The sequence below is a fragment of the Pezoporus flaviventris genome, unplaced genomic scaffold (assembly GCF_033815535.1).
Source record: "Pezoporus flaviventris isolate CSIRO_AGI_PZ_B2104156 unplaced genomic scaffold, CSIRO_AGI_Pfla_v1 ptg000732l, whole genome shotgun sequence".
Taxonomy (NCBI): Eukaryota; Metazoa; Chordata; class Aves; order Psittaciformes; family Psittacidae; genus Pezoporus; species Pezoporus flaviventris.
Window position 1 is genome coordinate 61,057 of NW_026893277.1, and position 21,582 is coordinate 82,638.

General features: G+C 65.3%; 4 protein-coding genes across 4 annotated transcripts; 1 reads left to right on the top strand and 3 right to left on the bottom strand.

The window, feature by feature from the left end:
* Window positions 1-1,417: 1,417 nt before the first annotated feature.
* On the bottom strand, window positions 1,418-6,261 carry LOC133264274 (protein FosB-like). The gene is given in 5 exon segments (XM_061444223.1): window positions 1,418-1,774; window positions 3,992-4,099; window positions 4,182-4,460; window positions 6,055-6,140; window positions 6,143-6,261. Coding segments are annotated over 5 exon segments (879 nt in total). The 5' UTR covers window positions 6,192-6,261.
* A 3,496-nt stretch (window positions 6,262-9,757) lies between these two features.
* Window positions 9,758-11,349, bottom strand: LOC133264279 (reticulon-2-like). Its single transcript, XM_061444229.1, has 5 exons — window positions 11,134-11,349; window positions 10,905-10,974; window positions 10,210-10,256; window positions 10,061-10,119; window positions 9,758-9,925 (listed from the first exon to the last, which is right to left on the bottom strand). The coding sequence occupies exons 1-5, from the start codon at window positions 11,347-11,349 to the stop codon at window positions 9,883-9,885; spliced, it is 435 nt and encodes a 144-aa protein (XP_061300213.1). The 3' UTR covers window positions 9,758-9,882.
* Window positions 11,350-14,951: 3,602 nt separating this feature from the next.
* LOC133264280 (basic proline-rich protein-like) lies at window positions 14,952-16,622 on the bottom strand. The gene is made up of 3 exons (XM_061444230.1): window positions 16,250-16,622; window positions 15,389-15,433; window positions 14,952-15,289 (listed from the first exon to the last, which is right to left on the bottom strand). The coding sequence occupies exons 1-3, from the start codon at window positions 16,620-16,622 to the stop codon at window positions 15,075-15,077; spliced, it is 633 nt and encodes a 210-aa protein (XP_061300214.1). The 3' UTR covers window positions 14,952-15,074.
* Window positions 16,623-16,840: 218 nt separating this feature from the next.
* LOC133264281 (vasodilator-stimulated phosphoprotein-like) lies at window positions 16,841-21,279 on the top strand (the record flags this gene model as incomplete). Its single annotated transcript, XM_061444231.1, has 9 exons — window positions 16,841-16,937; window positions 17,783-17,954; window positions 19,429-19,597; window positions 20,205-20,262; window positions 20,336-20,376; window positions 20,460-20,676; window positions 20,743-20,835; window positions 20,950-21,010; window positions 21,237-21,279. Coding segments are annotated over exons 1-9 (859 nt in total), but the record flags the coding sequence as incomplete, so codon positions are not given.
* Window positions 21,280-21,582: the final 303 nt, after the last annotated feature.

The window sequence follows — 21,582 nt, forward strand, 5'->3', positions numbered from 1 at the left end:
TGAGGAAGGAGCCACAGGGGCTCTCCAAAGAGCGGGGGGAGATGCGATGTGGGTACCTGCAGGGGGAAGGAGATGCCCCACGGACACCCCCTACATCTCCATGGCAACAGAAATGATGCAGGGACCTTCGTGGGGCAGGGGGGAACTTCCCCAAAGGGATGGAGATGCTGCAGGGACCCCCATGGGGTGCTGGGGGGGCACCTCGGAGGTGATGGGGAACCTTGAGAGTGGTGGAAACGGGGCAGGAGCCATCCCTAACGGAATAGAGAGGATGCAGGAACCCCTTGGGATGGGGGGGGATGGGGTTGGGCACCCCCAAAGCACCCGATGGGCACCTCCAGCACATCCAGGGCTGGGCAAAACTGCCCTTGAACCTCGCCGGGAGCCCAGCCCGTCCGAGAAATGGAGTGAAATGGGGGGGAGCACCCAAAATGTGTCAAAACCCATCCAAAACCATCTCAAAACCGTCCAAAACCATCCAAAACACCATCCAAAACCATCCAAAAAGGCAAAAAGGAAATTAAAAAGAAAATGGGGAAAAAAGCAAACCATCATCCAAAAACCATCCAAAAGAAATCAAAACCTGTCCAAACCCATCATAAACTGCCCAAAAAAATCAAAACCACCAAAAACCATTAAAAAACCCAAAATAAATATAAAAAAAATTTAAAACCCTCAAATAAAAATTTCAGAACCCATCAAAAAGATGAAAATCAGAAGCCATCAAAAAAAATCAAAACCCATCAGAAACCATCAAAAAAGAATCAAAAAACCATCAAAAACCATCAAAAAAGAATCAAAAAACCATAAAAAAAATCAAAAAACCATCAAAAAAACATCAATCCCCCAAAAGAAAAACTAAAACTCATAGAACCGTTCCAAGCCATCCTAAAAAAAGCATCCAGGAACCTGAAGGCTCCACCCCAAAGCCATCAAGGAACCATCATCAAGGAACCATCATCAAGGAACCATCATCAAGGAACCATCATCAAGGAACCATCATCAAGGAACCATCATCAAGGAACCATCATCAAGGAACCATCATCAAGGAACCATCATCAAGGAACCATCATCAAGGAACCATCATCAAGGAGCCATCATCAAGGAACCCATCCATAACCATCAAGGAACCCATCCATAACCATCCAGGACCCATCCAGAATCCATCCAGGACCCATCCAAAAGCATCCAGAATCCATTCAGGACCCGTCCGGGACCCATCCAGAATCCATCCAGGACCCATTCAGATTTCATCCAGGATCCATCCAGAAGCATCCAGGACCCATCCCGCACCCATCCCAAACCCTTGCACCCCTCCATCTTCCTCCCCCCCCCCATTCGACGAGCCCAAGATCGGGGGGGGAGATGGATGTACAGGGAGAAGGAGGAGTTGGTTGGGGGGGGATGTGGGGGGGGTTCACAACGCGAGGAGCGAGGGGGAGCTCAGGGAGTCCGAGGATTGGTCGCTGCCGCTGCTCCGCTGATGCGAGGCTCCGCAGGAGGCTCCCTCTGGGTGGGTGAACACAAACGGAGACGCGGGGTTGGGGTTAAGCGGCGGGGGCGGCGCGAAGCAGCAGCAGGCGGGGAAGGGGCCCCCCCGGGCGCCGGGCGCCGGCTCCTCCTTGCGGGGGGCGCTCACCTCGGCGGCCCCGAAGGGCAGCTTGCAGGCGGGAGCGTGCGCGGCCAGCACCAGCTCCAGCCGCTCCTTCTCCTTGCGCAGCTCCGCGATCTCCGACTCCAGCTCCGCCTTCTCCTCCTCCAGCTGGTCCGTCTCCTGCGGGGGGCCGGGGGGGGCCGTCAGAGGAGGCAGCTCTGGGAGCGGGAGCCCTGCGGCTCCATCCCTGCCGCCCCGGGGACCCCTCGGTGTTCATCCCGGGTCCCTGAATCCGTGGGGCTCCGTCCTGCATCCATGAGTACCCCTCTGTGCTCATCCCGGGTCCCTGCAGCCATGGGTGTCCATCCTGCATCCCTGGGTAGCCCTCTGTGCTCATCCCGGGTCCCTGCATCCCTCTGTGCTCATCCCGGGTCCCTGCATCCATCCCGGGTCCCTGCAGCCATGGGTGTCCATCCTGCATCCCTGTGTAGCCCTCTGTGCTCATTCCGGGTCCCTGCATCCCTCTGTGCTCATCCTGCACCCCTGGGTACCCCTCTGTGCTCATCCCAGGTCCCTTCATCCGTGGGGCTCCGTTCTGCATCCATGGGTACCCCTCTGTGCTCATCCCCTGTCTCTGCACCCATCCCGTGTTTCTGCATCCATGGGTGCCCATCCTGCATCCCTGGGTATCCCTCTGTGCTCATCCCAGGTCCCTGCATCCCTCTGTGCTCATCCTGTATCCCTGCAGCCATCCCATGTCCCTGCAGCCATGGGTACCCCTCTGTGCTCATCCTGGGACCCTGCATCCATCCCATGTCCCTGCATCCCTCGGTGCTTATCCTGGGTCCCTGCATCCATGGGTGTCCATTCTGCACCCCTGGGTATCCCTCTGTGCTCATCCCTTGTCCCTGCACCCATGGGTCTCCATCCTGCGCCCCTGGGTAACCCTCTGTGCTCATCCCATGTCCCTGCACCCATGGGTCTCCATCCTGCATCCCTGGGTAACCCTCTGTGCTCATCCCATGTCCCTGCACCCCTCTGTGTTCATCCCGTGTCCCTGCAGCTATGGGTGCTCTTCCCCCATCCCTGCAACCCTAGGTGTCCATCTGTGCTCATCCTGTGTCCCTGTACCCATAGGTGCTCATCCCATGTCCCTGCATCCCTAGGTGTCCACCTGTGCACACCCCGTGTCCTTGCACCTATGGGACACTCATCCAGCATCCCTAGGCATCCACCTGTGTTCATCCCATGTCCCTGCATCCCTCTGTGTGCATCCCCTGTCCCTGTGCCCATGGGTGCTCATCCTGCATCCCTGTACACATGGGTGCTCATCCCATGTTCCTGCATCCCTAGGTGTCCCTCTGTGCACATCCCCAGGTGTCCCGCTGTGCACATCCCCTGTCCCTGCACCCATCAGTGCTCATCCTGTCCGTGCACCCATGGGTGTCCCTCTGTCCCCCTCTGATGGACCTGAACCCCTGTGAATCCCTCTGTGCTCATCCTCTGTTCCTGCACCCATGGGTGTCCGTCTGTCCTGCTCTGAGGGACCTGCACCCATGGGTGGTGTCCTTCTGGCCCCCTCTGATGTCCCCTGCGCATGCCTGCATCCCTGGATCCGCCTCCCTCCGATATCCCCAGCTCCAAGGGACATTGCTGTCCTGCTTCCATCGTCCCTTGCCCAGGGGACACCCTTGTCCCCCTCCAACACAGCAGCTCCTGCGCTCATCAGTCCCCATTGACCTGTCCTCTTCCAACGAACCTGACTCACCTTTCCTCTTCCAATTCCCTGGGGACACCATGGTCCCAACGGCCATCAACCTGTCTCCTTCCAATGGCCTCAACTCAACCCGTCCTCTTCCAAAGGCCTCAACTCAACCCGTCCTCTTCCAAAGGCCTCAACCTAACCCATTATCTTCCAATGGCCTCAACTCCATGTGTCCTCTTCCAATGGCCTCAACTCCATGTGTCCTCTTCCAATGGCCTCAACTCCATGTGTCCTCTTCCAATGGCCTCAACTCCATGTGTCCTCTTCCAATGGCCTCAACTCCATGTGTCCTCTTCCAATGGCCTCAACTCAACGTGTCCTCTTCCAATGGCCTCAACTCAACGTGTCCTCTTCCAATGGCCTCAACTCAACGTGTCCTCTTCCAATGGCCTCAACTCAACGTGTCCTCTTCCAATGGCCTCAACCCAACCCATTATGTTTCAATGGCCTCAACTCAACCCATCCCCTTCCAATGGCCTCAACTCAACCCATCCCCTTCCAATGGCCTCAGCTCAACCCATCCCTTTCCAACTCAACCCAGCCCATCTCTTTCTACCTAAACTCAACCCATCCCCATTCAACCAAACTCAACCACCCCCTTCCAACCCACCCCACCCATCCCTCTCACTCACCGCCTGAAGCCGATCTGTCAGCTCCCGGCGCCGGTTCCGGCACTTGGCTGCCGCCAACTTGTTCCTCTCCCGGCGCACCCGGCGCTTCTCCTCCTCCTCTGGCGTCAACTGCCAAAGGGACAGCACCATGAGCCTGGTGACCCATCTGTCCCCATCCTCCCCCCCCAATCCCGTCCCATGCCACACTCACCGTCTCCTCGCGGCTGCGCCGGGGCCGCACGCGGCTGGGCCGTGCCGGTGGTGCCGGTGCTGCGCTGAAGCTGCCCATGCCTGGCGTGGAGTAGCTGGGTCCTGGCAGGTCATAGGGATCGAGGGGGGGGGGATGCGCCATGGGAGCCCCGGGGGGCTGTGACTGGGCCACCGAGGAGATGAGGGTGGGTTGCACCAGCCACTGCAGGTCCTGGCTGGTGGTGATGGCCGTCACCGTGGGCACAAAGGAGCCGGGCATGTCCCCCAGTGCGCCGCACTCCTGTGGGGATATGGAACGGGTTAGGGCCATGGGTGAGAGCCCCCGGGCTGGTGCGCAGCCACCTCGTGTGCCTGCTACCCACGTGCAAGAGCTCCTGGCACTGCTGCACAACCACCTCATGCCCTGGTACCCATGTGCAATGATGCTCTTAAGTCTCTAGCACTGATTTATGTCACCCTCAATACCCTGGTACCCATGTGCAGTGATGCACAACAGCCTCATGCCCTGTGTAATGATGTCCTTGAGCCCCTGGCACTGATTTATGCCACCTTCAGTGCCCTGGTACCCATGTGCAATGATGCACTTCAGTCCCTGGCACTGATTTATGCCACCCTTGATGCCCTGATACCTGTGTGAAATGATGCCCATGAGTCCCTGGCACTGATTTACAGCACCCTTATGCCCCTGGCACTGATGCACAACAGCCTCATTCCCTGGTACCCATGTGCAATGATGCCCTCAAGTCCGTGGTACCCATGTGCAATGATGCCCTCAAGTCCGTGGTACCCATGTGCAATGATGCCCTCAAGTCCGTGGTACCCATGTGCAATGATGCATTTTAGTCTCTGGCACTGATTTACGCCACCCTCAGTACCCTGGTACCCATGTGCAATGATGCACTTCAGTCCCTGGCACTGATTTATGCCACCCTCAATGCCTGATACCTGTGTGAAATGATGCCCTGGTACCCATGTGCAATGATGCCCTTGAGTCCCTGGCACTGATTTATACCACTCTTATGTCCCTGGCACTGATGCACAACTGTCTCAATGCTCTGGTACCCATGTGCAATGATGCCCTCAAGTCCGTGGTACCCTTGTGCAATGATGCCCTTGAGTCCCTGGCACTGATTTACACCACTCTTATGTCCCTGGCACTGATGCACAACTGTCTCATGCTCTGGTACCCATGTGCAACGATGCCCTCAAGTCCCTGGTACCTTTGTGCGATGATGCCCTCGAGTCCCTAGCACTGATTTATGCCACCCTCGTGCCCCAGCACCCCTGTGCAAGCCCCCCCCCCCCAGCCACACCGTGCCCTCATGCACCATTCCCCCCCCCACCTCGGCATCTGCCCTATGCACCCCTTTCCCCTTTAAGAGGATGGGGACCCCCTAAACCCCCACCAGCACCCCGAAAACGGGGTGGGGGGGCACCCATTCCCCCTCCAGGGGCTGGTTGGTGTTGACCCCCCCCCCGGTGTCACCGGGACCCATTATAACGGGGGGGATGCTCGACACTCCCCCATTCACCCTTTTTGGGGGTGCGCTAGTGCGGCAATGCGCCAGCAGAGGGCGCAGCAGCGCCGAAGGAGAGGGGGGCGTGGCCACGCGGGAGGGGGCGTGGCTCCCCACACCCTCCCCCAACTCCCCGTTGCCTAGCAACAAACTCCCGGGGGGGGGGTGGCGGTGTCTAAAATAGCCCCGCGCGCGCCGTACGTGCGCCGCGTCATCACGGCGGGCTCCCCCGCGCGCGCGTCACGCCGTTTACGCACGACCCCGCCCTCTCCGCCCCCCCCACCACCGCCGCCGCCGCCACCCAACCAAGAGCCGCTCACGGCCGCCCCCTGCCGGCGCCGCCGCGCAAGCGCTCACCTGAGCCGCCGCCGCCGCCGCCGCCGCCGCCGCGGGGCTGCCGAAGGAATCGACCGAGGAGAGGTACTGGGACTCGGCCGAGGGGAGGAGCTGCACCGGGAGCCCGAGTCGTAGTCCCCGGGGAAGCCCTGGTACATGGCCCCGGGGCCGCGGGGGCCGCCCCGCCGCGCCAAGGCTGCGGGTCACGCTACCGGCATCCCGGGCACCCCCCCCGGTGAACGGGGTCAGTTCGGGCCCCGGGGCAGCCGCTGCGAGCGCCGGTTCGCCCCTGCCGGGGCTCTGGGTCTCCGGTGCAAAGCCCTGGAGCGCTGCTGTAAGCTCCGGTGCGTTGGTCCCAGGGTTCGGTTGTCCCGTATAAAGCTCCGGTTCGCTGCTATAAGCCCCGGTGTGCCCGTCCCAGGCTCTGGGTCTCCGGTAGAAAGCTCCGATTCGCTACTCCAAGCCCCCGTGCAGCCGCTATGAGTCCCGGTGCGTCCGTGCCCAGGCTCCGGTTCACTGCTATAACCCCCGGTGCGTCCGTGCCAGGCTCCGGTTGTCCTGTATAAGGCCCCGGTTCGGCCGCACCAGGCTCCGGTTGTCGGTTGAAAGCCCCGCTCCGCTGCTATAACCCCCGGTGAGTCCGTGCCAGGCTCCGGTTATCCGACAGAAAGCCCCGCTTCGCCTCTATCAACCCTGCCGTGTCCGTCCCCCAGATCTCCGGTGCAAAAGTCCCGGTCGAGCCGCTGCAGGCTCCGGTAAATCCCTTCCCAGGCTCCGGTCCGGCCGTTACGAGCCCCGGTACATCCAATCCGCCGGTGCAAAGTCCGGTTGAGCCCAGTCCCCGCCGCTCGCCCCCCTCTCTCCGCTATTTTATGAATGAACCGCTCGCCCGCCGCGCCGGCACTTTATACGGCGAGGCTCCGCCCCCCGCGCTGACGTCACGGCCCCCGCTGCCGCTGTCCCGGGACCCCCGGGACCCTCCGGACCCCGCGGTCGCCGCCGCCACCGTCGCCGCCGTCGTTCTGAGGCCCCTGGAGCCGCCGCCGCCGTTAAGAGGCTCCGCGACGGGCGGGGAACGGGGGGATCCCTCGCCCCGCCCCCTCCGGAGTTCCTGTGACGCAATTAGCCATATATGGGCTTGTCTCGGAGTGTTTGTTTGGTATCCTAGCAATGACGTCACAGGGAATCCCTTCGCCGCCGCCGCCGCCGCCGAAAACGCGTATTAATAGAAACGGCAGCCGCGGTTCTAGAAACGGCCTGAACCGTCCGGGCCCCAACGCCGGTGACTCCCTGGTGACCCCCCGGTAACGCCCCCGCGACCCCCCCCCCCCCGCTGACCCCCCCGGGTGCCCCCCCCCATGACCCCTTTTTCCCCTCCTGTAACCCCCCTCCGGAAACCCCCTTTAACCCCCGGTAACTCCTAAAGGATCATCCCGGGGGGGGGATGCCCCGGCCCCGGCCATTGGACCCCACTGATGGGGGCGGGAGGGATCCGGTAACCGGGGGGGCGCACACCGGGAGTGCGGTCCCGTTCCCGGGGTGCAGGGCCACGGTCCATGGAGGGAGGGGGGGGGTCCCGACCAACCGGAGCCTCCCTTGTGGGGGTGTCCGGTCCCGTTATTGGACACCGGGGTCTGATGTCACCGGCGGGAACCGTCGCTGAGTCACGGTGGGGCCACGGGGGGGGGGGGGGGGGGGAGCCGTTCCCACGCCCCCTCATTCATTCATTCATTCATTCATTCATCGGTCGTTTATTCATCAGGGCAAGTCCCGCCCCCAGTGCGGGGGGGCGGGGCCGGGGGGGTGGGGCAACCCCGGTGGTGTCCCTGTGGTGTCCCCTTGTTCCCGTTTGGTGTCCCCTGGGATCTCAGCCCCGGTGTCCCTGTCCCGGTCCCAGCCGGGCTCTCCCCGTTGTCCCGGTGTCCTGCTTCCATTCCCCCCGGGGTCCCTTTCCCGGTTCCAGTCCCGGTGTCGCGGTGTCACGGCCAGGTTCCTCCCAGATCACGGTGACCCAGTCCCAGTGTCCTGTTTATCCCGGGGTCCCCAGTCCCGGTGTTCCCGTATCCCTGTCCTGGTTCCAGTATCCCTGTCCTGGTTCCAGTCCCGGTATTCCAATATCCCTGTCCTGGTTCCTGTATCCCTGTCCTGGTCCCAGTCCCGGTATTCCAGTATCCCTGTCCCGGTGCCTGTATCCCGGTGTCTATGGATCCGGCCGGGTTACCTCCACTGTCCCGGTACCCTGGTCTCGGCCGGGCTCTCCCCAGTATCCCAGCCCCGGTATCCCGGTCGCAGACTGGTTCCCTCCAGGTCCCGGTGTCTCGGGGTCCGGCCGGGTTCCCCCCGTGTCCCGCTATCCGGTGTCCCTGTCCCAGCTTCTGTGTCCCTGCCTCCGTCCCGGTGTCCCGGTCCGGACGGGCTCTCCTCGGTGTCCCTGTCTTTGTTCCTTTCCTGGCCGGGTTCCCCTCGGAGTTCTGGTACCCCTGTCCCCATATCCCTGTATCCCTGTATCCTTGTGTCCCAGTGTCCCCATATCCCGGTGTCCCAATATCACGGTCCCCATCCCTGTATCCTGGTCCTCATCCCTGTATCCCGGTCCCTATCCCGTATCCCGGTCCCTATTCCCGTTATCCCGGTCCCCATCCCTGTGTTTCCCGGTCCCTATCCCGTTATCCCGGTCCCTATCCCTGTATCCCGGTCCCTGTATCCCGGTCCCTATCCCGTTATCCTGGTCCCTATCCCGTTATCCCGGTCCCTGTATCCCGGTCCCCATCCTGTTATCCCGGTCCCCATCCCGTTATCCCGGTCCCCATCCCGTTATCCCGGTCCCTATCCCGTTATCCCGGTCCCTATCCCTGTATCCCGGTCCCTGTATCCCGGTCCCCATCCCATTATCCCGGTCCCTATCCCGTTATCCCGGTCCCCATCCCTGTTATCCCGGTCCCTATCCCGTTATCCCGGTCCCCATCCCGTTATCCCGGTCCCTATCCCGTTCTCCCGGTCCCTGTATCCCAGTCCCTATCCCGTTATCCCGGTCCCTATCCCGTTATCCCGGTCCCTGTATCCCGGTCCCTATCCTGTTATCCCGGTCCCTATCCCGTTATCCCGGTCCCCATTCTGTTATCCCGGTCCCTATCCCGTTATCCCGGTCCCCATCCCGTTATCCCGGTCCCTATCCCGTTATCCCGGTCCCCATCCCGTTATCCCGGTCCCTATCCCGTATCCCGGTCCCTGTATCCCGGTCCCCATTCTGTTATCCCGGTCCCTATCCCGTTATCCCGGTCCCCATCCCGTTATCCCGGTCCCTATCCCGTTATCCCGGTCCCCATCCCGTTATCCCGGTCCCTATCCCCGTTATCCCGGTCCCTATCCCATTCGCTCTCTTCCACACACAACCCCCCCCCCCCCCCGCTGTAAACACGCTCGTGTCGCCCGGCGACGGCGTTCCATGCCGGTGACGTCAGCACGTCCGGCGTCCCGTGTTTACGTCGCGCGGCAACCGCCGTGACCTTGGCAACGAGAGGGCGGGGCCAGGGCCCGAACGAGGGGGGCGCGGTCAGGGTGGGAAGGGGCGGGGCTTGCGCCGCCGGGCTCCGGCGCGTTCCGCGGCGCTGGCAGAGGGCACGGCGGGGTCACAGGGGCCCGCAGGGTCACGCGGGGGTCACCCAGTGACCCCCCCCCTTCAGCCCCCCCCTTTACCCCCCCCCCGTCCCCAGATGCACCCCGCTTGTCACAAGAGTCTTTATTAAAGTGGGTCCCCCCCCACAGGACGGGGGGGCCGGGGGGGGACCCCGGCTCCTTCCCCCCCCCCTCCGCTGTCACCTCGGGCGGGGGGGGGGGCACACGGGGGGGTCACTGCGGCTTGGCTTTGGCACTGGGGAGCTTGGCCTGGATCCTGCGGGAGAGTGGAGCTGGGGGGGGGTGGAGAGCCACAACCCCCCCCGGGGGCACCCCATAACCTCCCCCCCCCCGGAGAGGTTCCGGGGGGGGGGCAGGGGTGGGTTTGGGGTGCGGGGGGGGTGGCTCTGACCTGGCCCGGAGGTGGCTCAGGTGGCTCCGCACCAGGGTCACGTATTGGTCGATCTGGGCCTGGGGGCACAGGGGAGCAATTGGGGACATGGGGGGGGGGGGAGGCCGGGACCCCCTTGTGTCCCCCCCTTGTGTCCCCCCCCCATGTACCTGGTGGTGCCGGTAGAGCACGGGGAAGGTGAACGCGCAGATGACGCCTGGGTGGGCAGCAGCTCGTCACGCACCATGTGCCCGTGATGTCCCCATGGCATCCTCATCCCATGTGCCCATGGTGTCCCCATCCCATGTCCCCATGGTGTCCCCATCCCATGTCCCCATGGTGTCCCCATCCCATGTCCCTTATGTCCCATCCCTCTCCCATGTCCCAGTCCCAAATCCTTTGTCCACATCCCATGTCCCTGTCCCCACACCTTGTCCCCATTTGTGTCCTTTATCTCTCATCCCCCTCCTATGTCCCTGTCCCCATGCTACATCCATGTATCTTGTTTCCTATACCAATGACCTATCCCCATCCCATCCCCATCCCATTCTCATTCCCATCCCATCCCTATCTCCATCCCATCCCTATCCCTTGTCCTCATCACATCCCTATCCCCATCCGATCTCCATTCCAACCCATTCCTATCCCCATCCCCATCCCTTCTTGTCCTCATCACATGCCTATCCCCATCCCATCTCTATCCCATTCCCACCCCCATCCCATCCTCATCCCTTTCTCATTCTCATCCCATCCCTATCCCCATCCCACCCCTATCCCAATCCCCTGCTGTCCCCATCACATCCCTATCCCCATCCTCATCCCCATTCCCATTCCCATTCCATCCCCATTCCCACCCCATCCGTACCGGCTCCCAGCAGCGTCAGCCCGTTGCAGACGGCCCCCACGTAGGTCAGCAGGTAGAACAAGAAGGCGAACTGTGCCCAGAGCCACCATCATCACCAGCACCGCCACCGGCACCCCCGGCACCCCCATCCCCACATCCCCCCATCCCCACATCCTCCCCAGTCCCACATCCCCTCAGCCCCACCGGCCCCCCCCCCCTCCCCCAGCCCCATATCCCCCCACATCCCCACCTTGAGGGACTCAGGGACGCTTTGCACCAGGAAGAGCCGGGCCAGGGTGCGTGTGGCCGCGCTCAGGTGCCGGGCGAGGCGCCGGGCCCAGCGCTGCTGCTCCTCGGGGCTCAGCCCCACCGCGGCCTCCGGCGGCTCCCTATGGGGCAGGGACAAGGGAGGAGGGGGTGGGGGGTGTAAGACCCCATTGGGACCTTGGGGATGGGTCTGCCCCATGGTGAAGGGGGAAAACCCCATTGGGACCTTGGGGATGGGTGCGCCCCATGGTGAAGGGGGAGAAGGAACCCCATTGGGACCTTGGGGATGGGTGCGCCCCATAGTGAAGGGGGGGAAGGAACCCCATTGGGACCTTGGGGATGGGTGCGCCCCATGGTGAAGGGGGGGAAGGAACCCCATTGGGACCTTGGGGATGGGTGCGCCCCATGGTGAAGGGGGGGAAGGAACCCCATTGGGACCTTGGGGATGGGTCCGCCCCATGGTGAAGGGGGGGAACCCCATTGGGACCTTGGGGATGGGTGCGCCCCATGGTGAAGGGGGGGAACCCCACTGGGACCTTGGGGATGGGTGCGCCCCATGGTGAAGGGGGGGAAGGAACCCCATTGGGACCTTGGGGATGGGTGCGCCCCATGGTGAAGGGGGGGAAGGAACCCCATTGGGACCTTGGGGATGGGTGCGCCCCATGGTGAAGGGGGGGAAGGAACCCCATTGGGACCTTGGGGATGGGTCCGCCCCATAGGGCCGGGGGCGGGGGAGGGCCCTCACTCACCGCGGGGCCGGGTGCGGCCGCAGCGCCCGCAGCGCCCCCTGGTGCAGGCGCCGGGGCAGCGTCACCGCCAGCACCGCCAGGGCCCCGTAGGCGCCGACGCTGACGGCGCTGAAGCGCGCGAGGCAGCCGAGCCCCGCCAGCAGCGCGAGCAGCACCAGCGCCGAGCGCGCGGGGTCCCGCCAGTGCAGCAGCTCCCACACTGCGGGGGCAGAGCCGGGATGAGCGCCCCAAAGGGTCCCAGTGCGTCCCAGTGCGTCCCGATCCATCCCAGTGCGTCCCGATCCATCCCACTGCATCCCAGTGCGTCCCGACCCAGCCCAGTGCGTCCCAATCCATCCCACTGCACCCCAGTGCGTCCCGGCCCACCCCAGTGTGTCCCAGTGCGTCCCGATCCATCCCACTGCATCCCAGTGCGTCCCGATCCATCCCACTGCATCCCAGTGCGTCCCGATCCATCCCACTGCACCCCAGTGCGTCCCAGTGCGTCCCGATCCATCCCACTGCACCCCAGTGCGTCCCAGTGCGTCCCGACCCAGCCCAGTGCGTCCCGGCCCACCCCAGTGCGTCCCGATCCATCCCAGTGCGTCCCGATCCATCCCACTGCACCCCAGTGCGTCCCAGTGCGTCCCGATCCATCCCACTGCACCCCAGTGCGTCCCAGTGCGTCCCGACCCAGCCCAGTGCGTCCCGGCCCACCCCAGTGCGTCCCGATCCATCCCAGTGCGTCCCGATCCATCCCACTGCACCCCAGTGCGTCCCGACCCACCCCAGTGCGTCCCAGTGCGTCCCGATCCATCCCACTGCATCCCAGTGCGTCCCGACCCAGCCCAGTGCGTCCCGATCCATCCCACTGCACCCCAGTGCGTCCCGGCCCACCCCAGTGCGTCCCGATCCATCCCACTGCACCCCAGTGCTTCCCGATCCATCCCACTGCACCCCAGTGCGTCCCAGTGCGTCCCGATCCATCCCACTGCACCCCAGTGCGTCCCGGCCCACCCCAGCGCGTCCCGACCCAGCCCAGTGCGTCCCGATCCACCCCAGTGCGTCCCGATCCACCCCACTGCAGCCCAGTGCGTCCCGATCCAGCCCAGTGCAGCCCAATGCATCCCGATCCATCCCAGTGCACCCCGATCCATCCCAGTGCGTCCCAGTGCATCCCAATGGATCCCACTGTAGCCCAGTGCGTCCCGATCCATCCCAGTGCATCCCAATGCATCCCGACCCATCCCAGTGCATCCCAATGCATCCCGATCCATCCCAGTGCGTCCCAATGGGTCCCACTGCAGCCCAATGCATCCCGATCCATCCCACTGCAGCCCAATGCATCCCGATCCATCCCAGTGCGTCCCAATAGGTCTACTGCAGCCCAGTGCGTCCCGATCCATCCCAGTGCGTCCCAATGGATCCCGATCCATCCCAGTGCATCCCAGTGCATCCCGATCCATCCCAGTGCGTCCCAATGCATCCCGATCCATCCCAGTGCATCCCAATGGATCCCAATGCATCCCGATCCATCCCAGTGCATCCAATTGGATCCCGATCCATCCCAGTGCATCCCAATGGATACCCGTGCATCCCAATGCATCCCAGTGCCTCCAATTGGATCCCGATCCATCCCAGTGCATCCCAACGGATCCCAGTGCATCCCAGTGGATCCCAGTGCATCCCAATGCATCCCAGTGCCTCCCAATGGGTCCCACTGCATCCCAATGGATCCCCAGTGCATCCCAATGGATCCCAGGGCATCCCAGTGAACCGCCATTGGATCCCAGTGCAGCAGCTCACACACTGCGGGGACAGAGCCAATGACCCCCCTGTGCATCCCAATGACCCACCCCCCCCCATCCCAGTGCATCCCATTGGATCCCAGCGCATCCCCGTGACCCCCAGTGCATCCCCTTGCATCAGCTCCCACACTGCAGGGCAGTGTGCAATAACCCCCCCCTGCATCCCAGTTCATCCCAATGAACCCCTAGTGCATCCCAGTGAGTCCCATTGGATCCCAGTTTTTCCCAATGACCCCCCACCCTGCATCCCATTGCATCCCAGTCCATCCCAGTGACCCCCAGTGCACCCCCGTGCAGCAGCTCCCACACTGCGGGGCAGTGTGCAATGACCCCCCCCGCATTCCAGTGCATCCCAGTCCATCCCAATGAACCCCCAGTGCATCCCACTTAACCCTCTGCTGCATCCCACTGCATCTCACTGCCCCCAGTGCTCCCAGTGCCCCCCATTGCCTCTCACTGCTCCCAGTAGCCCCAGTGCCCCCCCAGTGCCTCCCAGTAACCCCAGTACCTCCCCCCAGTAACCCCTCCACTGACCCCCACTCCTCCCAGTACCCCCCTGGAGACCTCCCAGTGCTCCCAGTGCCCCCTGGCACCCCATTGCCCCCATTGCCCGGTGCCCCCCCCACCCTGTCTCTCCATGGCTCCCGCTGGCGCTGCCGGGGGGGTCACCCCTATTTTTAGCGGCCAATCCCTCGCCGCCGCTCGGGTCCTCCCCGCAACCGGACCCCGGGCCCCCCCCCGCCGGGAGCCCCCCCCCCTGCGCCGCGCCCCGGGGCGCTGATTGGCTGCTTACCCAGCACATCAGGGCCCGCCGGGCTCGCTGATTGGTCGGGGGGCGCAGGAGGCGGGTCCGGGGTCGGCGGGGGGTCCGGAGGGGGCGCGGGGCGGGCCGGCTGCGGGGCGCCCCCTGCGGGCTGGGGGGGGGCTGCTGAGGGAATGGGGGGGTTAAAGGGTTATGGGACCCCCCCGGACCCGAGACCCCCCCCAGGCCCCCCTATGGCACCGAGTCCGCATTGGGGCCCCCCCATATCTCCCAGCCCCCCCTTAGGGACCGCACCCATGGCCCCCCTTCCCTCCCTTTAACCCCCCCATTGCCCCGGCTCCCCTTGAGGACCCCCCCTATTGCCCCCAGCCCCCACTGAGGTGTCCCCACGACCCCCAGCGCCCCCTTGGGGACCCCCCCATGACCCCCAATGACCCCTTAGGCACCCCCATGCCCCCCATACCTGGCCTCATCGAGGGCTCCTCCATCTCGCCCCCCCCCCCCCACCGGCAGGGCCCCCCCCACCTCCAGCCGCCCCTCGGGGGGGGCGGGGGGTCCCCAAGCCGCTTTGGGGGGGCTCTGACCCCTAAATGGGGGTCCAGCCCCCGGGGGGCGGGGCCCGAGCTCAGGCGGGGGGGCGGCTCCGGCGGGGGTCCCGGCGGCAGCGGGGTCCCGGTTCTGTTGGGGCGCTGCCCCCCCCTCCAAAGGCGATGTAGGAGAAGGTGAGCTCGCGGGGGGGGGTCCGGGGGGAAGTCCCCCCATCTTCATCCTCCTCTTCCTCCTCGGGGGGCTCCGGGGCCACTGCAAGCTCGGGGGGGAACTCGGGCTCCTCGGGGCCACCTTTGGGGGGGTTTTGGGGCGTCAAGGTGGGGGGTTGGGGTTTCCCCCTTCCCCCCCCCCAAATCTGCACCCCCAAAGGGGGGGTTCGGCCCCACTCACCCTCCGTGGAGTCCGGGGTGGTGGAGGCCGTGGACGGAGCCTCTTCTGTGGGGACACACACACACAAAGGGTGTGGGGGGGACCGTGGGGAACCCCCGTGTTCCGGAACCCCCAAACCGGCTCCAGCACTCCCCCCCCCCCCCCCCCATCACGCCCTATCTCCGGTGTCCCGGGCCCCTGATCCCCGGTAGCCCCCATTCCCATTCCCTCCATCCCGGTACCCACATCCCCGGTACCCACATCCTCGGTACCCGCATCCCCGGTACCCGCATCCCCGGTACCCACATCCTCGGTACTCGCATCCCTGGTACCTACATCCCCGGTCCCTCCATTCCGATACTTGAATCCCCAGTACCCACATCCTCGGTACTCGCATCCCTGGTACCTACATCCCCGGTCCCTCCATTCCGATACCTGCATCCCCAGTACCCACATCCCCGTTATCCCCCATCCCCGGTCCCTCCATCCCGATACCCCCAATCCCGGCCACTCCCGGTGCCTCCGCCCCTGTTATCCCTGTCCTCGGATCCTCCCCGTCACCCCATTCCCTAACCAGTGCCCCGGTTCCCCCCCCCCCCCCCTCCGGTCCCTCCCAGTTCCCGGTTCCCCCTCCGCGGTGCTCCCATTCCCGGCCACTCCCGGTTCCCCATCCCCGGTCCCCCGGTTCCCCATTCCTGGCGCTCACATTCCCGGTCTCTCCTCGTTCTCCATGCCTATTCCCCCATCCCCGGCCACCTCCCGGTTCCCGCTTCCCCATCCCCGGGCCTCCCGGTTCATCCCTCCCGATTCCGGTCCTCTTCATCCGCAGCCGCTCCCGGTGCCTCCGTCCCCCCCTCCCTGCCCCCGGTTCCCGGTTCCTACTGCAGTGGGCGAAGCCCAGGACCTGCCCCATGGCGGCGGCCCCTGCATGAGGCTCCCGGTTCCCCTCGGCCCCGTTATCGCCGGGCCGGCCCCGCCGCCCATCACCGCTCCGCCATGGCGGGGCCCGCGGCAACGGCAGCGGACAAAGGGCGGCGGCGGCCGCGGCGCCGGGGGCGGGGCGGCGGCGGGCGGGGCCCGGGGCGGGACCGAAGGGGACCGGGAATCGGGAACCGGGAACAGGGAACCGGGATCGGGAACAGGGAATCCGGATCCAAGCACCGGGATCGGGATCCGGGACCGGGATCCGGGCACCGGGATCCGAGCACCCGATCCGGGCACCGGGACCGGGATTCGAGCACCGGGATCCGGGCATCGGGCCCGATATCCGAGCGTCGGGACCGGGATCCGAGCACCGGGATCGGGAACAGGGAACCGGGATCCGAGCCCCGGGCCCGGGATCAAGGCACCGGGATCGGGAACAGGGAACTGGGAACCGACATCGGGAACCAGAGCCGGGATCCGTGCACGGGGCACCGGGAACCAGCACCGGGCACAGGGCTCCGGTGGGGCGTGGCCTTGTGTGTGGGGGCGTGGCCTCGGGCCGGGACTGTCCGGTCCTTCTCCCCCCCCCGGTCGCCGCTACCGGAAGGGCCCGGCCTGGCCCTAGCGTCGCCGCTGCCAGCATGAGGTGAGCGGCCGGGGCGGGAGCATAGGGAATACCAGGAACACCGGGAACTGGAACCGGGGGACACCGGGAACGCCGGGAATACCGGGAACTGGAACGGGGGGGAACCGGGAACACCGGGAATACCCGGAACTGGCACTGGGGGGTATCAGGAACACCGGGAAGTGGAAGCGGGATGCCCCGAGAATACCGGGAACCGGCTGCGGGGGGCACTGGGAACACCGGGAATAGCGGGAACTGGAACCGGGGGGCACCGGGAACACCGGGAATACCGTGAGCTGGAACCGGGGGGCACCGGGAACACCGGGAATACCAGGAGCTGGAACCGGGGGGCACCGGGAACACCGGGAATACCGGGAGCTGGAACCGGGGAGCACTGGGAACACCGGGAATACTAGGAACTGGAACCGGAGAGCACTGGGAACACCGGGAATACTAGGAACTGGAACCGGAGAGCACTGGGAGTAGTGGAGGCACCGGAAAGCACCGGGAAGGGGCACTGGGAGCACCGGGAATGGGCACCGGGAGCACTGGGAAGCGCCGGGAAGGGGCCCTGGGGGATACCAGGAGCACCGGGAGCCGGTCCCGGTCCCAAGGGGGACTCAGGGGGGGAACACCGGGGCCCGTCCCCCTCCCGTCCCCCCCCGCTCCCGGATGTGGCGGCCCCGGGAGAAGAGGAAGGAAAAGGGGGGTGGGAAGGGGGGGGCAGCGTCCGGGGGTGCCCCAGGGCTGGTCCGGGGAGGGAGTTGTCCCTACAATGGGGGGGGCAGGGGTCCCTGTAATTGGGTCCCTATAGTGGGGGTCCCCAGCACCCATGGGTGCCCCCGGTCCCGTCCCCCCCCCTGCAGCGAACGGGTGCTGTGCAGCGCCCGGGCGGCCGTGCTGCTCTACGATGACCCCCAGAAGCAGTGGGTGCCGGCGGGGGGGGGCCCGCAGGCCCTGAGCTGTGTCCAGCTCTTCCATCACCCCGGCACCCATGGCTTCCGCCTGGTGGGGCGCAAGATGCAGCCAGACCAGCAGGTGAGGCACCCATGGGTGCTGGAGGGAGGATAAGGGTACCCATGGGTGCTGGGGGGGTATAGGCACCCATGGGGGAGGGGGGAGGGGGTAAGGGCATCCATGGGTGCTGGAAGGGGGTGTATGGACACCCATGGGTGCTTGGGGGGTATGGGCACCCATGGGTGCTTTGCGGGGGGGGGCGTAAGGGAACCCATGGGTGCTGGGTGGAGGATATGGCCAACCATTGGTGCTGGGGGGGGGCTCTGGGGTTTCTCCATGTAGCACCCATGGGCTCTGGGCTCTCTATGGGCACCCATGGGCTCTGGTCTCTCTATGGGCCCCCATGAGCTCTGGTCTCTCTATGGGCACCCATGGGCTCTGGGCTCTCTATGGGCCCCCATGAGCTCTGGTCTCTCTATGGGCCCCCATGGGCTCTGGTCTCTCTATGGGCCCCCATGAGCTCTGGTCTCTCTATGGGCACCCATGGGCTCTGGGCTCTCTATGGGCCCCCATGAGCTCTGGTCTCTCTATGGGCCCCCATGGGCTCTGGTCTCTCTATGGGCCCCCATGAGCTCTGGTCTCTCTATGGGCACCCATGGGCTCTGGGCTCTCTATGGGCCCCCATGAGCTCTGGTCTCTCTATGGGCCCCCATGGGCTCTGGTCTCTCTATGGGCCCCCATGGGCTCTGGTCTCTCTATGGGCCCCCATGGGCTCTGGTCTCTCTATGGGCACCCATGGGCTCTGGTCTCTCTATGGGCACCCATGGGCTCTGGTCTCTCTATGGGCACCCATGGGCTCTGGTCTCTCTATGGGCCCCCATGGGCTCTGGTCTCTCTATGGGCACCCATGGGCTCTGGTCTCTCTATGGGCACCCATGGGCTCTGGGCTCTCTATGGGCCCCCATGAGCTCTGGGCTCTCTATGGGCCCCCATGGGCTCTGGGCTCTCTATGGGCCCCCATGAGCTCTGGTCTCTCTATGGGCCCCCATGAGCTCTGGTCTCTCTATGGGCCCCCATGAGCTCTGGTCTCTCTATGGGCCCCCATGGGCTCTGGTCTCTCTATGGGCCCCCATGAGCTCTGGTCTCTCTATGGGCACCCATGGGCTCTGGGCTCTCTATGGGCCCCCATGAGCTCTGGTCTCTCTATGGGCCCCCATGGGCTCTGGTCTCTCTATGGGCACCCATGGGCTCTGGGCTCTCTATGGGCACCCATGGGCTCTGGGCTCTCTATGGGCCCCCATGAGCTCTGGGCTCTCTATGGGCACCCATGGGCTCTGGGCTCTCTATGGGCCCCCATGAGCTCTGGTCTCTCTATGGGCCCCCATGAGCTCTGGTCTCTCTATGGGCACCCATGGGCTCTGGGCTCTCTATGGGCACCCATGGGCTCTGGGCTCTCTATGGGCACCCATGAGCTCTGGGGTCCCCATCGGGGCCCCCCGGGCTCCGGGCTCTCAATGCCCGCCCCCGGGCGCCCCCTGGTGCCGCTGTCCCGCAGGTGGTGCTGAACCTGCCCCTGGCGCGGGGGCTGCGCTACTGCGCGGTGACGCCGCAGTTCCACCAATGGCGGGAGGGGCGGCGGCTCTGGGGGCTCAGCTTCGGCGCCCCCCGCCAGGCCGCGGCCTTCGCCGACGCCGTCCTGGGGGCGCTGCGGGCGCTGGGCGAGGGTGAGGGGGGGCCCGGGAACCCTGACCCCCCGTGACCCCACCCTGACCCCCCGTAACCCCACCCTGACCCCCCCGACCCACGTGACCCCGCCGTGACCCTACCCTGACCCCCCGTAACCCCACCCTGACCCCCCGTGACCCCACCCTGACCCCCCCGACCCACCTGACCCCCCGTGACCCCACCCTGACCCCCCCGACCCACCTGACCCCGCCGTGACCCCACCTTGACCCCCCCTTAACCCCACTCTGAGACCCCCCCTTGACCCCACTCTGAGTCCCCCCCGTGACCCCACCTTGACCCCCCCATGATCCCACCTTGACCCCCCCCATGATCCCCCCATGACCTTGAGACCCCCCATGACCCCACCTTTGACCCCCCCTTTACCCACCCTGAGACCCCCCCATGAGTCCACCTTGACCCCCCCATGACCCTGAACCCCCCATGACCCTGAGCCCCCCCATGACCCTGAGACCCCCCGATGACCACAGCTTGATACCCCCATGACCCTGAGCCCCCCCATGACCCCACCTTGAACCCCCCATGACCCTGAGACCCCCCCATAACCCTGACCCCCCCCCATGACCTCACCTTGGCCCCTTCCCCCAGGCACCCCCGTTTCCTGGCCAGACCCCGACAGCGCAGAAGACCCCGACCCCCAGGAGAGGTGGGTGCCCCCCCCCCTCGATTTGCAGGGGTCCTCCCCCCTCCCACGGGTGCTGACCCCCCCCAACCCTCAGGCAGCCGCTGGAGGACCCCGAGCCCCGCGTGGCGGCCTCAGGTAGGTGACGGATAGTGGGGGGCACCCCAAAACGACCTGGGGTCACCCCATAACCTCCCTCCCAAACCCATGACCCCCCCCAGGCCCCCCTGCTGGAGCCCCTCCGCCGCCACCCCCTGGCCCCCCCCCACCGCCGGGCCCCCCCCCACCTCCTGCTCCCCCCCCAGCCGCGGGGGTGCCGGGGCCCCCCCCGTTACCGGGGGCTGGGGGGGGTGGGGGGAGCCCCGGTTTCGCTGCTGCCATCGCGGGGGCCAAGCTCCGGAGGGTCAAGGTGAGGGCAATGAATTGGGGGGGGGGGGGGTGTCAAGGGGAGGGGGGGGCTCGATTTCATCCCCCCCCCTTTGTCACAGCAGGAGGAGACAGCAGCGAACCCCCTGCACCCCCCAAGGGTGACGGTGCCCGGGGGGGCACCGGGGGAGGGGGGTTGATGGAGGAGATGAACGCGATGCTGGCCCGCAGGTGAGGGGGGGGATAATAGGGAAATGGGGGGGACCCCCCCTCAAATGGGGGTACCTTTAAATGGGGGTACCCTCAAATGGGGTACCCGTGCTGACCCCCTCTTTGCCCCCCCAGGAGGAAAGCCACGCTGCAGGGGGACAAACCAGCGCCCAAGAGGGACGAGGACGTCACCAACGTCAGTGCCCCTCTCCAAAACACCAAGTCTGGGGTCTTTTCCCCAAAAAAATACCAATTTGGGGGGATTTTAACCCCAAAATACCGATTTGGGGGCTCCCCCCCAAAATAACGCTCTAGGGGGGCTGCCCCCCATCCCCCTGCCCCTCCCCTTGTCCTCAGATGCCGGTGGACACCCCCCGTGTCCCCCCTCCGTGTCCCCCGACCCCTCACTCTTCTCCCCGCAGGACGAGGCGGAGCCGGGCACTAGGACCCAGGGGCAGCCCGCGGGTGAGCGTCGGGGACTACAGCTCCCAGCATGCTTCGCGGCGGGCTCCCGTTGCTGGGCATGATGGGAAATGTAGTCCGGGGGGGGGGCGGTTTAAACCGGTTTAGGGGGCGTTTGAGGGCGTTGGGGGCCGTTTTGTGGGGTTTGGAGGGGGTTGGGGGATATTTTTGGGGTCCCCCCCCGAGCCAGCGCCCTCTCCCCCAGTTTCGGGCTCCTCTCAGTGGGAGCGGGGGGCGCTGGGAGAAGGGGAGCAACACGCTGCCCAGGTGGGTTTTGGGGGAGAAGGCAAGTTTGGGGGGTTCCAA